Genomic DNA, 14,110 nt, shown 5'->3' on the forward strand with positions numbered 1-14,110 from the left:
AGACCTTTATCACTTTTTCAATTAACAAACACATGTCCCTGGATGACAGGGACATCCAGTCAATACAGTTTATCCAAACTGAGACTGCTGTTAGACCGTTAGAATAAATTTTGCTATATTCATCCCAAATCCTCTCATTTGTGACTAAATCCAAAGCATCTTTCCCTTTTTCAGTTTTGAAGTCAGAAGTGACTGGTCGTTTTGAAAAGGGAGAACTTAATTTATCTACACAGGATCCAAAGAACTGTGAATAAACATACAGCCTTTGTACCTGAAAAATCTACTGTACAGCAGGACAGGTGAGTTTGTCATTTCTAGAAAGGCACTTAACATGACCAATGGTGTCTCCCATTTCTCCTCCAAGAGCAGCACACATGCTGATCTCTGCTGTTGTCATTAGTTGCCAACCCATCGCTACCCCATAGACAACGTTCCTCCAGGCCTTCCTGTCCTCTACCATCCTCTGGAATCCATTTAAGCTCACACCGATTGCTTCAGTGACTCCATCCAATCACCTCGTTCTCTGTCATCCCCTTGTTCTTTTGCCCTCAATCTTTCCCACCATTAGGCTCTTCTCCAATGAGTCCTTCCTTCTCATTAGGTGGCCAAAATATTTGAGTTTCATTTTCACAATCTGGCCTTCTAAAGAGCAGTCAGGGTTGATCACCTCTAGGACTGACCAGTTTGATTGCCTTGCAGTCCAAGAGACTCGCAGGAGTCTTCTCCAGAACCATAGTTCAAAGGCTTCAATTCTTTGGCGCTCAGCCTTTCTTATGATCCAACTTTCACAGCCATACATTGCAACTGGGAACACCATAGCCTTGACTATATGCACTTTTATTGGCAGGGTGATGATGTCTCTGCTTTTTAGTAAGCTATCTAGATTTGCCATAGCTTTCCTCCCCAGGAGCAAGCGTCTTTTAATTTCTTGGCTGCAGTCCAAAACTAAGCAATAAAATGCATGTAACCTTATAAGCACTTCCATTTTCCCTATGTTGATTTTTGAACGCCAAAGGGAAAAACAGATCAGAATAGTTTTGGAATGTTAGGGTCCGAATCATCTCTGTTCACAAGCAATATCTCTTCATCAGTTTCATTCTTCTTATTGAATGACATGATAGCTGATAATTTAAAATGCAAAGCCAGGCATGAGTTTTATTTATGGTACAGACTTCACTGGTTTGCTACAGGTATCATTTTTACCATAGGCTGAGTTTGAGAGAAAGGTTATTCAGATTTTGCTACAAATTTGATTGTACGTTGTGCAAAGTGTCTATGGCATAGATTATTCAGAAAAACTGAGTCCCATTGTTGTGTTTCTTTGCTTTCCGTGTGTAGTGGAAAGTGTGGGTATTTATAGTTAAGAATCTGATGAAAAACACAGGCAGAAAAGAGCAAAAACAATGTACAAAATGTTTAAGTTTTTATTATAAATTCCTACCTGTGGGTCAGAAAGACGAGATAGGTCAGGATATAAGTAGAATTTTATTCCTTCAGCAGCCCCAGGTAATGTTACTCCTCGAATCAGTAGAATCAACAACATGACGTATGGAAATGTAGCGGTTACATATACAACCTATGAAAAAAAGAGTGAAAAACCAAAGAACACATCATTTTACCAATAATCACCTACTTTATGTCACACAATATCCTTATGTTCATAAAACACTTAAAAGTGAATGTCTACAGCAGGATAAGGCATTTGGCTATCTTGATATTTTTCGATTAAATTCTCCAAATTCTTTGCCTTTGCCCACCTTGGTTCTTCTGAGGGAAGCTGAGGTGCAAAATATCTGAAGGCAATGGTGTCTTAGGGGGAAGAGGAGGAAATGATGTCAGATTAATGAAATTAATATTGTGATCAAGTCCTACCAGTTGTCTTTCTACAGGCAACATGGCATTGCATACAAAAGGGGTGGGATGCTGCTGCTTTGAGCCTTTTGAGGAAAGTTTCTGATTCTCCAGGAGCAATTCTTTTAAACAGTCATGGCACAAAAAGCTCCAGAATTATCCCTAGTGTCCACATTAAAAACATTCTGGAAAATATCCAGTCTTTCTCTGACTGCTTTTAACAAATAGAAATGCAACAAAAGTCTCACTGTCACCAAATCAATAGCAAAAGAACACAAAATTTCACAAGCAGATCCAAGAGTTCCACATCACCTCTAAATCAAAACTGGAATTAACACAATAAATTTATGTAAATAAGAGTACAGATAATTCTAGTTTAGTGACCACTATTGGGGTGGCTATTTCCATTGCTAAGTGATGCAATCACTAAGCAAAACCATCATATGAAGGTGATGGAATTACAATGTCACTTTCTCCACAGTTGTTAAGCAAACCACCCACAGTTGTGACAAGCATGTGACTGCAACGTTTGTTTTTATCACCAGCTAAACCATTGATTCTGTTTGTCAGAAGCCAGTTATGAAATGTACAAGTGACAATAACGCAACCATGGGATGCTGCAATGATTGCAAACGCCCACTGGTTTCAAAGTGCCCAAATGTTATTCACATGGGTGTAAAGTTACTTTTTCAGCACCATTGCAACTTCAAATAGTCACGACAGTCATTAAATGAGGCCAACCTGTACTAAAAAGTTATTTCAGAGCTACCTATTTTTTGCGAAACAGGCATTTCACACATAGGAGAGTGACATTATGATATGTCTCTGTTTAAATAGTTACAGATTTGCATCTTTTTCCAGTCTTGCACATCTGCTTCATAAGTTTTTCCCAACACAAATATACAAAGAGTCACCCTGCCTCCCCTTTTTCTAGTGGTACAGGTGACAGTATATGAACTTCTAACCCAGTGTGCAACATTTCTTTCAAAGATGTTGTAAGACCTTGGTTTATTTGCACTGTTATCTCTTTTAATTAATTTCAAACCAAACACATAGAAGTTTTCAAATGTGGTTCAATGAGAGTTGCTGTTAGTTGTGATTCCCCGCCCGCCCCCAACCCCCCCAAAAAAACCTTTGCTGTAGCAGCTATTGTCCTCTGGAATGGCCCCTATTCTGCCGTCATAATATATGGATGGTCCCCATTCTGCCGTTGTCTAAAAGAGCCATGCAGACTGGTTCTTCATCCAGGCCTTCAATGAGGGAGAGTGTTCATCATATTTACCATCTTGAATCTTTATATTTTAATTTTTATTGATTTTATGAGCTCTACCCGGCCACGCGTTGCTGTGGCTCAGTCTTGTGGGCATACAATATTTTTTGACCAAGTGCCAATAATTTCCCTCTGTAGGGAAATTATTGCCGGTATAACTGCCTTCACCTTCGCAGCTCTCCGCACCACAGGCAGCATCGGGGTCCCTGGCAAAGGTACGGCATAGTCCATTAGTCGGGAGGACGCTTCGCGGCGGTTAACATTTCCCGCCATTTTGCTTGTGGGTTTGGCGGCGGTGGCGGCGGTGGCGCTGAGGGGAAAAGACCCAGCTTGCATCTGCCATTGTGGTGCTGCGACATTAAAGTCCAAAAAGAAATGTAGAGAAAGGCAACTCAGGTCCAACAGATGGTGCGGTTTTTACCTGTCACAGGTATGACATCTATATAATATAGGTATATAAAAACACGTGTGTATTTGAATGCAACGTTGTGTCAAAATTTCAAAGCAATCGGTGAAGAACTTTTGGAGATTTAAGATTTTGAACAAACCAACATTTACATTTTTATTTATATAGATTATTATTATTATTATTATTATTAATTACCCAAACTTTTCCATTGGAAGGTACTTCAATACATACACATCCAAGTTTTGAGGACTTTGATTATTTCTTGAAGCAGCTTTATTAGGTTTCAAGCTTCTAGGGCTGCTTTATGGCTTTATGAAGCAGATCCAGGAAGTAAAGCTCACAAAGAAAGCATCTCACAGAATTGTATGCGCAGTCCTTATTGTTATTTTTCCTGCATACATCTCAATAAGCACTAGGCACTGCCTATGCTTTTATTTTTAAAACTTTTCCACAACATGTCAAACCTCTCTGAATAAAATTAGAACAAAACAGTTTCTAATTACACTACATCCTGCTTTAATTGCTTCTAATTGCTCGATGTACAAATTTGCATATCAATGCTCAAAATAGTTCTTCCATTGCTATGTCACAGCAACATCCATGTCTACATTAAGGAAACAAAGTAAATATGAAGACTTGCTGCCTCTGCTGGAACAGTTTAATTAAAAACTAATCTTCTGTGATCACAAATCACAGTGCACAGCATGCAAAAGGAGCAGGTTTAACCTTGTGGCCCAGTTCAAAAGACAAGAATCAGAGTAACCATATGGTATACTTCGAGAGAATAGGAGCACTTAGCATGGTGAATTTAGCTGCAAAAGTTAAAAATAGATTTCTTGTGCTCTTCTTACAATACAGGATGTCAGTTCAATCTTCACAGACTATATCACTGAAGCTTGAAAGCAAATTGAGTCCAGAACACAGAACCACCTACCATAAATTTTACTCCATTGCTTTGCTTATATCATGCCCATAAATCTTCTGGTATTCAAATAACATTCCTTTAACTTAGTCGCTTACAGTGTGATTTTGTATGTATCATATGTATGCAATTACAGACATGAAATACTGTTCCTAAGAAATGATAACAGAAACTCCCCATTTTTGGAGAGTTAAGCTTTTATCATGAATTATTATTTCAGATGCTGGCAAATAAATTACATGACTCCAAATGGACAGAGCTACAGGAACCTATGAATGCATTTCCCATTGCTTTATCTTTTTTTCTTTTTGCCTTTTTTTTAAGAAAAAACAAACAACACAACAGTGTAATACAATTTTACAGCTTTCCGTATTAGCATGTATATTCTGCTTTTGTAATTTCCTATTCAATATTTGCCTTCTCATAGATTTTAACAATTCTAGTAATAGTATAATAATTATATTATAATAATATAATACTGATTATAACCATTCTGATTATACATATATACATTTATGTTTATATTATAGTCCATGGTTTTAGAACTTTTATTTCTTGTTTGGCTTCTATTCTCTAGCCACTTGTACAGTCTACTCCAAGTTTTATAATAGTCCGATTCTTCTCTTTCTTTTAACTGCATGGCCAGGAATTTCGGCTATAATATTGATCTAGAACATTGGGACAAATTGTGGGAAAGAAATTATAAGTAGTAGCCTATAAGGAAAATCTGTATAAAATGTTCTATCTATGGCATTTACCCTCAGCAAGATTGGCCAAAATGTTCCCAAACTGAATGTTGGAGATGTAGACATAAATCTGGAATGTTTTATCATATGTCGTGGCCCACATGTCCCAACGCCAGGAAATATTGGCTCAAAATTAAGGAATGGCTGGAAGGAATCGTGGAACATAAGATAGAATTGAAACCAGAATTATGTCTATTAGGCATACTAGATCCAAAAATGGGTAAGAATTATCAATACATAATATTACACATACTAACCGCTGCTAGGATCGCTTTTGCATAAAACTGGAAACAAATAAATACCCCCTCAGATGAAATGGTAATTAGATAGATACTTGAGTGTGCTTTATCTTTTTTTCTATTTCAAGTCTTTGTCACTGAAAAACTACTGTCACTTTCTTCTTCCACTAATGTTTCTGATTTGGCAATCAGCTCTTTGGTATGGCTCTGCTCCCATCTGCAGTAAAGATCCTTATCTGGCTACGTCCTGTCTGGAGACTTCTGCCAGGTCTATCCTCCTAATGGGGTTAAGAGAGAAGCAGCAGGAGATGCCTGATTTACTACCGGGGCAAGGAAGCATGATAAAAGGTTTAAACAAATAGGTCTCATGGAAATACTAAGATGGGATGTTTATGTTTAAATGGCCACAAGCTCCTGGATGACATGAACTATATTTAGCTTTTTCTCTAAGGTGTATGACTTTCTAAGTGACACAAAAAGAAGAGATTGCTCCCCCTAATTCATAAGACTGACACATCATTTCCACACATTTAATTACTTTTGTTAGATAATAGCACCGTTTGGGCGATACAGCTGGATGGTACTTTTCAATAACTGCTGTCCATATATCATATCTTTTTTTTTATCACAATAGAACACAAATCTGAAACGGCCATTTCCTTCAATTACAAGTTCTTTCACGTCACAGGGTAGCATAACCCTTGATACAATGATGTTTTTAAGTCAGGTTGTTGCACAGCCTGCCATTAAGATGAAATGACAGTATTAAAAAGTAGTGCAATCAGAAAAAAAATCTCATCAAACATCTATATCCACACTCAAAAGCTATATCAAGCTACTGCTCCATATTTCTTCAGTTCCTGACTAAAGCAACCAAAACCAACTGTTCTAATTGTCTTTTGTTTCCCCCCCACCCTCCAACAAAAGCCATCTAAAACAAAAGGAATTTGTTATATGGATGACTTTTTTCTTGGCAATGTCGTATTCCAAAGTTACTATATTTCTCAATGTAATTAGATTTCTCAAGATTATGAGAAATCAATTTTGAAATTTAAGAGAATCAGTTTCAGAATCCCCATCTGAAAAATGTGTTCTGATATACCACATTTTCTTAACCTTTGTTAAAATCAGATGGATTTTTAAATCATAACAATTAATTATTTTGATTTTCTCATTCTTTTTTTTTTATAAAAATGTTTATTTTTTAGTATAATAATTCCATCTTCCATTAAACAGTGTGTTGTCTGGGTATAGATGTCTTTGTGCAGTAATAATAAAAGTTTACAACAGTATTCATTACATTAACACTAATTCTCTGATTTTACAATACTAATATTGAACATAAATATATTCACTTCTCCCTCTTAACATATCTTCTAATAAGAATATAGTAGTACTATTAAACATAATAATTCTAATAGTCATAATAATAATCATAGTATTTACATCTCTCTCTTAACATATTTTCTATATTTCATTAATCTTCTTCTTTTATTTCCCTATCTCTAACTTCCGTTTTTATTTTCTAACCATCGATAAAATAATTCCCATGTTGTATAGTATTCAGTTTGTTCTTTCTCCTTAATTGCAAGTGTTAATCTATTCATTTCTGCACATTCTAAGATTTTCCTAATCACATTCTCATCTGTAGGGATCTCTTCACTTTTTCAGTTTTGTGCAAATACAATTCTAGCTGCAGTTAATACATGAATATATGCATTCCCCTTACTATAGGTTTCAGATAAAATCCCCGACAGAAATATTTCTGGTTTTAAGTCAATGTGCTATTTTATCATCTTTTCCAGCCCCGTATGTATTTTTGTCCAGTATTTTTTTGCTTCTATGCATGGACACTACATATGATAATAAGACCCAGGTATCTGGTGGCATTTCCAACATTTAGCTGATTTATCTTTAAACATCTTTGCCAACCTTACCAGTGCAAAGTGCCATCTATAGAACATCTTGTACAAATTATTTTTATATGCAGTTGACATTATTAATTTATAGTTTCTGTCCCATAATTTTTGCCATTTATCTAGTTCTATTGTGTAGCCAAGTTCATCTTCCAATTTGATGCCCAGTAAGTAGCTGTAGGGTCATTTTATCAATCTTTCTTCTGTCCCTGTTAATATCTTATCTAATTCCGTCAATTCTTTATAGAAACCATATAATTTAATATCTTTCTCATATCTAGAATGTATCGGAACTTGTGAATACCATGCCATATCAATTCCTTGATCACTCAGTTCTTGTTTAGTTTTAAGCTCCCCCTTTTCATTCAAAATATCTTTATATCCCATGTTAATAACGTTTGAGTGAATCAGTGTTTCCATCATTGAAAGCCAAACTGGTATCCTCAAGTAGTGCTGCTCTCTGATTTTCTCCATACTAGCAGCAGTGCATTCCTAATATAATGTCTTTGGAAGTAACCATGTATCTTACTTTTCCCATACTACAAGAAAGCATGCCAACCCAGTTGCAAATCATGTCCCTCCAAAGTCAATAGTCTTGTATGCCTCAATACAATCCATTCTTTCATCCATGTTAATACCGCGGCCTGATAGTACAACTCCCAGTTTGGTAGTCCAAAGCCTCCTCTATTTCTTGAGTCCTGCAGCATTTTTAAACCGATTCTTGCTTTTTTCCCTTGCCAGATATATTTTAGTATTATTTTATTAAGTTCCTAAAAATATTTTTCCCCCAATTTTATTGGAATTGTTTGAAATAAGTATAATAATCTCGGCAGTATATTCATTTTAATTGTAGCTTCCTATCAGTGATAGTTGCAAATTTTTCCATTTTTCCAGGTCAATTTTAATTTTTTGCATCAGTTTATAATAATTATCTTCCACATCTTGCTGTCAGCTGAATACCTAAGTATTTTAGTTTCTTAGTAATCTGAATATCTATTCTCTTCATTAACTCTTTTTTCTGTTTATTTGTAAAAATTTTCACTAAAATCTTAGTTTTCTCTTTATTTATTTTCAATCTTGCCACTTCAACATATTCTTCTACTTTTTTTTATTAGTTTAGGCCGTTTCTTGTGGATCTTCCAGAATGAAGACTAAATCATCTGCAAACGTCTGTAATTTATACTTTCCCTTTTTTATTTCCATACCTTTTGTCTCTATATCTTGTCTAACATTTCTATTTAATACTTCCAGTGTCAATATAAATAACAGGGGAGACAAGGGACATCCTTGTTTTGTATCTTTTTTGATGCTAACTTTCTCAGTCATATCTCCATTTACCATCACCTTTGCACTTTGTTTATAATATATTGCCATAATCATATTAATAAATGCCTCCCCGAAGTTCATGTCTTTTAGTTGTGCTAGCAAAAAATTACCAGTTCACATTGTCAAATGCTTTCTGTGCATCTAGGAAAATCAATGCCATTTGTTTCTCTGAATGTGCTTCCTAATACTGCAGTGTATTTAAAATTATTCTCATATTGTCTTTGATTTGTCTCTTAGGTAAAAAAAAACCCATTTTGGTCTGAATGTATAAATTGATTTAAGAATCTTTTTAGTCTTTCTTTAGACTAAGAGTCTTTAGTCTTTGATTTTCTCATTCTGAAGGGAAAACATAATTAATGATTTTTAGAACCAACTGTTCCTTAATTTAGATGATGGCTGAGCTGGAACTGTGATTTTTCACCAGCTTTTGCCAGCTCAGTTCTTGGTTTATGGGGTATTCCAAATCCATCTATGTTGAAAATGGATCAGATTAAGTTCCCTAGTATTTTATCCAAACAAAACATAGGAAGTGGTATAAAATGTATTAAATAAATATGTCTTCCAGCAGAATTAATCCAGATATTGAGAAACTGGAACCCTGCCACACATTTGTAGCACATTTTCCCATTAATGAGCATCCCCAAAAGTTACAACACATATGCATGTTCAGGACAAAGATATAGAATAAGCAGATGTAAATTCTGAGAATTTCAAAAATACATAATGAGATTTTCCCATATTATTAAAAATATCAATGAACATTTATAGTAGATTAAATTCACTGTTTTCTCATATCAATTACTATATCAGATACATTAACAGAAATACTACTTTTCAGACATGAAATGCATAAATTTCTCAAGCTGGATTTTCCTACTTATGACATGCTTCTGCTCAAATAGAGAAAAAAGAGATTGAAGCAAAATAATTCTAGTTCATCCCTAGGATAATCCTTCTGGGCCAAATACTAAAGAGAAGGTTGCAGACCATTGAAATGGTAAAGATGAGTAAGTGAATGGACTTTATTGTTTGTAGAAATAGAGAAAAATATAATATTTTCAAAAATGGTTTGTATTTATATATTTTTAGATTCACTGCCATGATTTACCATTAGATAAACAGAGTCGTGGTGGTGCAGTGATCAGAATGCAGTATTGCAGGCTAATTCTGCCCACAGCCTGGAGATTGATCCTGACTGGCTCAAGATTGACTCAGCCTTCCATTCTTCCAAGGTCGGTAAAATGAGGACTCAGATTGTTGGGGGCAATATGCTCATTCTGTAAATCACTTAGAGGGGGCCATAAAGCACTTTGAAAGGGTATATACGTCTAAGTGTTAAGTGCTATTGCTAATCATCTTTCTGCACTCTATTGTTTAATTAAATAATAAATAATTAAAGATTGGCTTTTTTAATGAAGAAATTTACCTTGCTGGAAGATCATATTTACATCTCTCTTCTCAGCATGATGCCCTTTAGTTGTATTATAAATTCGATATCCAGATTCCCAGGTAGCCAAAAGGACTTCTAGCAATTGCTAGAATTGTTCTTGCAACATGACTAAAGGTCATGGTGAGAAAGGAATATCAATATGAAAATAATGTGTAAAGGTCCTAAATAGCTAATTAGTTATATTGCTTGCATGCATTATTACTCCTTTAAACTTTAATGCTACTCTTTTTTATTTGCTTATCAAAATGATGTTTCTCAAAATTGCATATTGAAACAGGTAACATAAAAACAAAATAAATCTCCTCAATTCTTGGTGATCCAGAGGTAGGTGGTCAAATTAACAAGAAAGATAAAACACACAAATATTCAAAACTACACACACACACACACACACACACATTTTACTAGCTAAGGTTAACAAAGCCTAGTTAAATTTAGCAGCCATTTGTGCAACAATGCCTCCTTTTTTCCAAGCAATTTGGTACATCATATTTTTCCAAGCAATTTGGTACATCATATTGGTTTCCATGCATCTTAAAACATCAATGAAGATTTTGGAAAAATAAATCAGAGTTTACTGTTTGTCCTCTACTCTGATTTCTTGATATCTAATAGTCATTCAAACCTTTTAAGATTAAGATGATCATGATCAAGTGAACTAATCACGATGAATGTTCTAAGTCATGATAGCTTAGCATGCAAATAATAGTATTTCTATCGCTTCACATATGTTTTGAGTCAAGTTTTAAATACAAACTATATTGGCATTAATAATTATTTGATATCAACATGTTTCCCATTAGTTATCTGATCACTATTCCAAGCTGGTTTTAATAATCTTTAACATTTAATAGAGAAATAATGTTATAAACATTTAAAATAAAGTTTAGAATAAATATTTATATTACACAGAGTTTCACATCTTCTATTTGGTACATAAAACCATCTCACCCATGAGTATTTGGGTGGTAAATGCCAGTGCCAGAATATGTTAGAATTAATAGCTATGGGGTCCTTGGCACTATCTGATCTTGGTGGTTTTCTTGCAGACATTTCGTTACCACACTAGGTAACATCATCAGTGCTTCTTACCTAGTCTGTCAATGAAACATCTACAAAAAATCCACCAGAGTCAGAGAACACCAAAGATTCCAAAGTTCAGCCCTGAGCTATAAATGTTCTCTTCCTTTGGTAGAATTAAGTACTTTTGAAACTATATATGCAGCTGCTATTGTACCTATTTATTAATACTAATAAAAATGTATTTCCATTAATATTGAAACAGTAATTATAGAAGTACTAGACTTTGATTCTTAATTTTTTTAGCACCTTCAAGTCAGTCTTTATTCCTGCTGACTGCCCAGGTAAGCCCCTGCAGTTTTATTGACAAGATTGTTTGGAAGTGGTTTCCCATTGCTTGCTTCCTAGGGTTGAGGGACAGTGAGTGGCTTAAGGTCACCTAGCTGTCTTTGTTATTAAAACAAGACTAGTTTCCAGATTTGTACCTCAACCGCTACATCAAACCTCTCTTCTTAACATTGGCTCTTTTTTATGTTTCTCGTGATCACTGTCTTAGAACTTAGAATAACTTTATTGTCACTTTGAATGTACACTAATTGGCAAACATTAAAATGAAAAATTGTTGCATTACAGCTCTCAGATGGTCTCCACCTCCAATATACACTACATAAGCATGCATAAATAAACAAATAATAAATAAATAAATAAATAAATAAATAAATAAATAAATAAATACAAAAATATGCATATACCTACATGTATTATATGACACGGAGAAACATCAATGGTAATGCATAGTTCCAATTTAGGAGTGGTGATGGTAGAATGAACATGCTAGATAAATTTGATTTTGCCACGTTGTGCTTACCACAATTAAATTTATTTTATAAGCTTTCTAGGTTTTTGTTTTTTTTTAAGTTTCACTTGGAAAGTTGCATTAGGCAGTAGGCAGTGATAAGCATGGCATTTTGATCTACACCAGGGCTTTCAAACTCCGCGGGCCGGATGCGTCATGTGCTAGCCAGACCCACACCTGGTTTAGCGAAGGGGAAAAAAGTCCCAATACGTCACGTGATGCCATGACTACATGAGTTTGACATCCCTGATCTATACAAATTCTTTTGATTACTATGAAATTTTACTTTTGGTGAAATTGAGTAGCATTGCTATTTTAAGAACAGAAACTCTTTATCAGATATAGAAAAATAGAATGATTTCTATTTGCTGATATCTCCATTTTCAGATTGGGAATGACATTAAGCATAGAAGCCATAGGTTTGCACACAAAAAAAGCATGTGCCATGGCATTGTAATGACAATTCCATTCCTTTCATATATTTGTGCGGTTTAACAAATCATGTACAAAAAGAACACTATATGGTACATTTTATTATTTGTCCCTGTCTTACTCTCCCATTGATTCCCATGATTTCAGAATATCAAACTATCCATTGTTAAAGTCCTTATTATAATTTCAGTTTGAAGCTTCCATTTAGATTTTCTTTGTTGCATGCCAAAAATCATTCAGCTTTCTCTAATCTGCATATAATTAACACGTTGATCAGTATGCTCTATGTGCCTGCAAAAATGTTCACTGCAACTTGTTCAAATACTCACATGTAATTATGTTTATATGAAAGGATACAATGAAAACTAAAAGTAGCTTATTAGTAAACAGGCAGTCATATGTTAAAATGCCATGCTATTTTCTGTTCTTCCTTTACTTATATATCATGTGTTCTTATTTCATTATTTTCACTATATTATAGAAAACAGGAAGACCAGATCTTTGGATAATTGAAATCATTGCTTGCTTTACATGAATGGGGAAATTCCAGCTAAATAAGATGGAAATTTGTATGACTACAATTGTGTTTATCCTAAACACACAGACTCACACATAAGCACATGTAAAGCAGTAATGACTCAGAGTTTCCCTATGCCTGAATTTTTATAGCTAAACAAATACCAGCCGAAATTTTAGGTTAAAACCGCATTTCTTTTCATGTCTATTAGACTGAACCCTAATTAGTTTATACAGTGGATTGCCAATTTAAATAAGCTATTTGAGACAAAGAACCAAGTTGGGGTTGTTGGGGTATATGTGCGTGAAAATAAAAGTTTCTATGTATAATTGCAATTCAGCGCAGATTGCAGTTGACTGAAAAAGTGTTCTAGACTTGCACAACGATTTTCACTGCTGGCAGGTGAGAGATATCCTTAAGCTTTCAGCAGTGAGTTAAGAGAGAGAAGGAGAGAGTGAATTATTTTCAGTATTTTAAAACTTCAGGCTGGAAAGCCTAAAACTCTGCATGCATCTCATGAATGTTCTACTTTCCTTCTCTGAATACAGAGATCAATCTTGGGCTGCATGTTAAAGCCTCACTATGAAGGACCATTCTCCTCTCTTACTTCAACCCAAAACAAAAGACACTTCAGGAGATATAATCATTGCTGCCTAGTTCCTTTTCCTAAAGCCTTACAATGGCCCTCAGTTCCTTTTTCTTTTTTTTTTCCTCCCGCACATCTTTCTCTTTTATTTTCTTCAGCTGTCCCTTTTTCACTTTTCTTTATGCCTCATTGAATCCATTAGAGGCTTTATATAGTCCACTATTGAAAAAAAATATATTTTCTGTGTGGAACCACTGACTGAGTCTTAACTGCTGGCAAAAGGAGCTTAACTCCTTCTGATGGGACTACTGCAGCAGCAGAAGATAAAAGATACACAGGCATGTTTCCTAAATGTTATGAGAATGTGCAGATGTTAGGTTTTATCAACCCCATATGGTGTCAATTTTCTAGTTCTTTACTCTATTTTAAATGGGAAAAATAAGGAGCAACTGGCAAATCTGTAGTCCAGCTGTGGGTCCAAATGTCTTCACTGCCCACATTTTGCAATTCCTTCTCAATGCATTTCCCAATTGCATTCATTATTGCTTGTCTAAAGATTTCAATCAAGCT

The 14,110-nt window shown here is 34.9% G+C and overlaps 1 protein-coding gene across 1 annotated transcript in view; it reads right to left on the reverse strand.

Annotated features, from left to right (window-relative positions):
• The window catches only part of SLC6A11 (solute carrier family 6 member 11), a 114,859-nt gene that overhangs the window by 48,872 nt on the left and 51,877 nt on the right, over window positions 1–14,110 (reverse strand). The window contains exon 7 of the mRNA XM_070933672.1: window positions 1,442–1,576. Within this exon, the coding sequence (XP_070789773.1) occupies window positions 1,442–1,576 (135 nt within the window). The remainder of the gene's footprint in view (window positions 1–1,441; window positions 1,577–14,110) is intronic.

The sequence above is a fragment of the Pituophis catenifer genome, unplaced genomic scaffold (assembly GCF_029215685.1).
Source record: "Pituophis catenifer annectens isolate HBS135680 unplaced genomic scaffold, rPitCat1.0.hap2 SCAF_2, whole genome shotgun sequence".
Taxonomy (NCBI): domain Eukaryota; kingdom Metazoa; phylum Chordata; class Lepidosauria; order Squamata; family Colubridae; genus Pituophis; species Pituophis catenifer.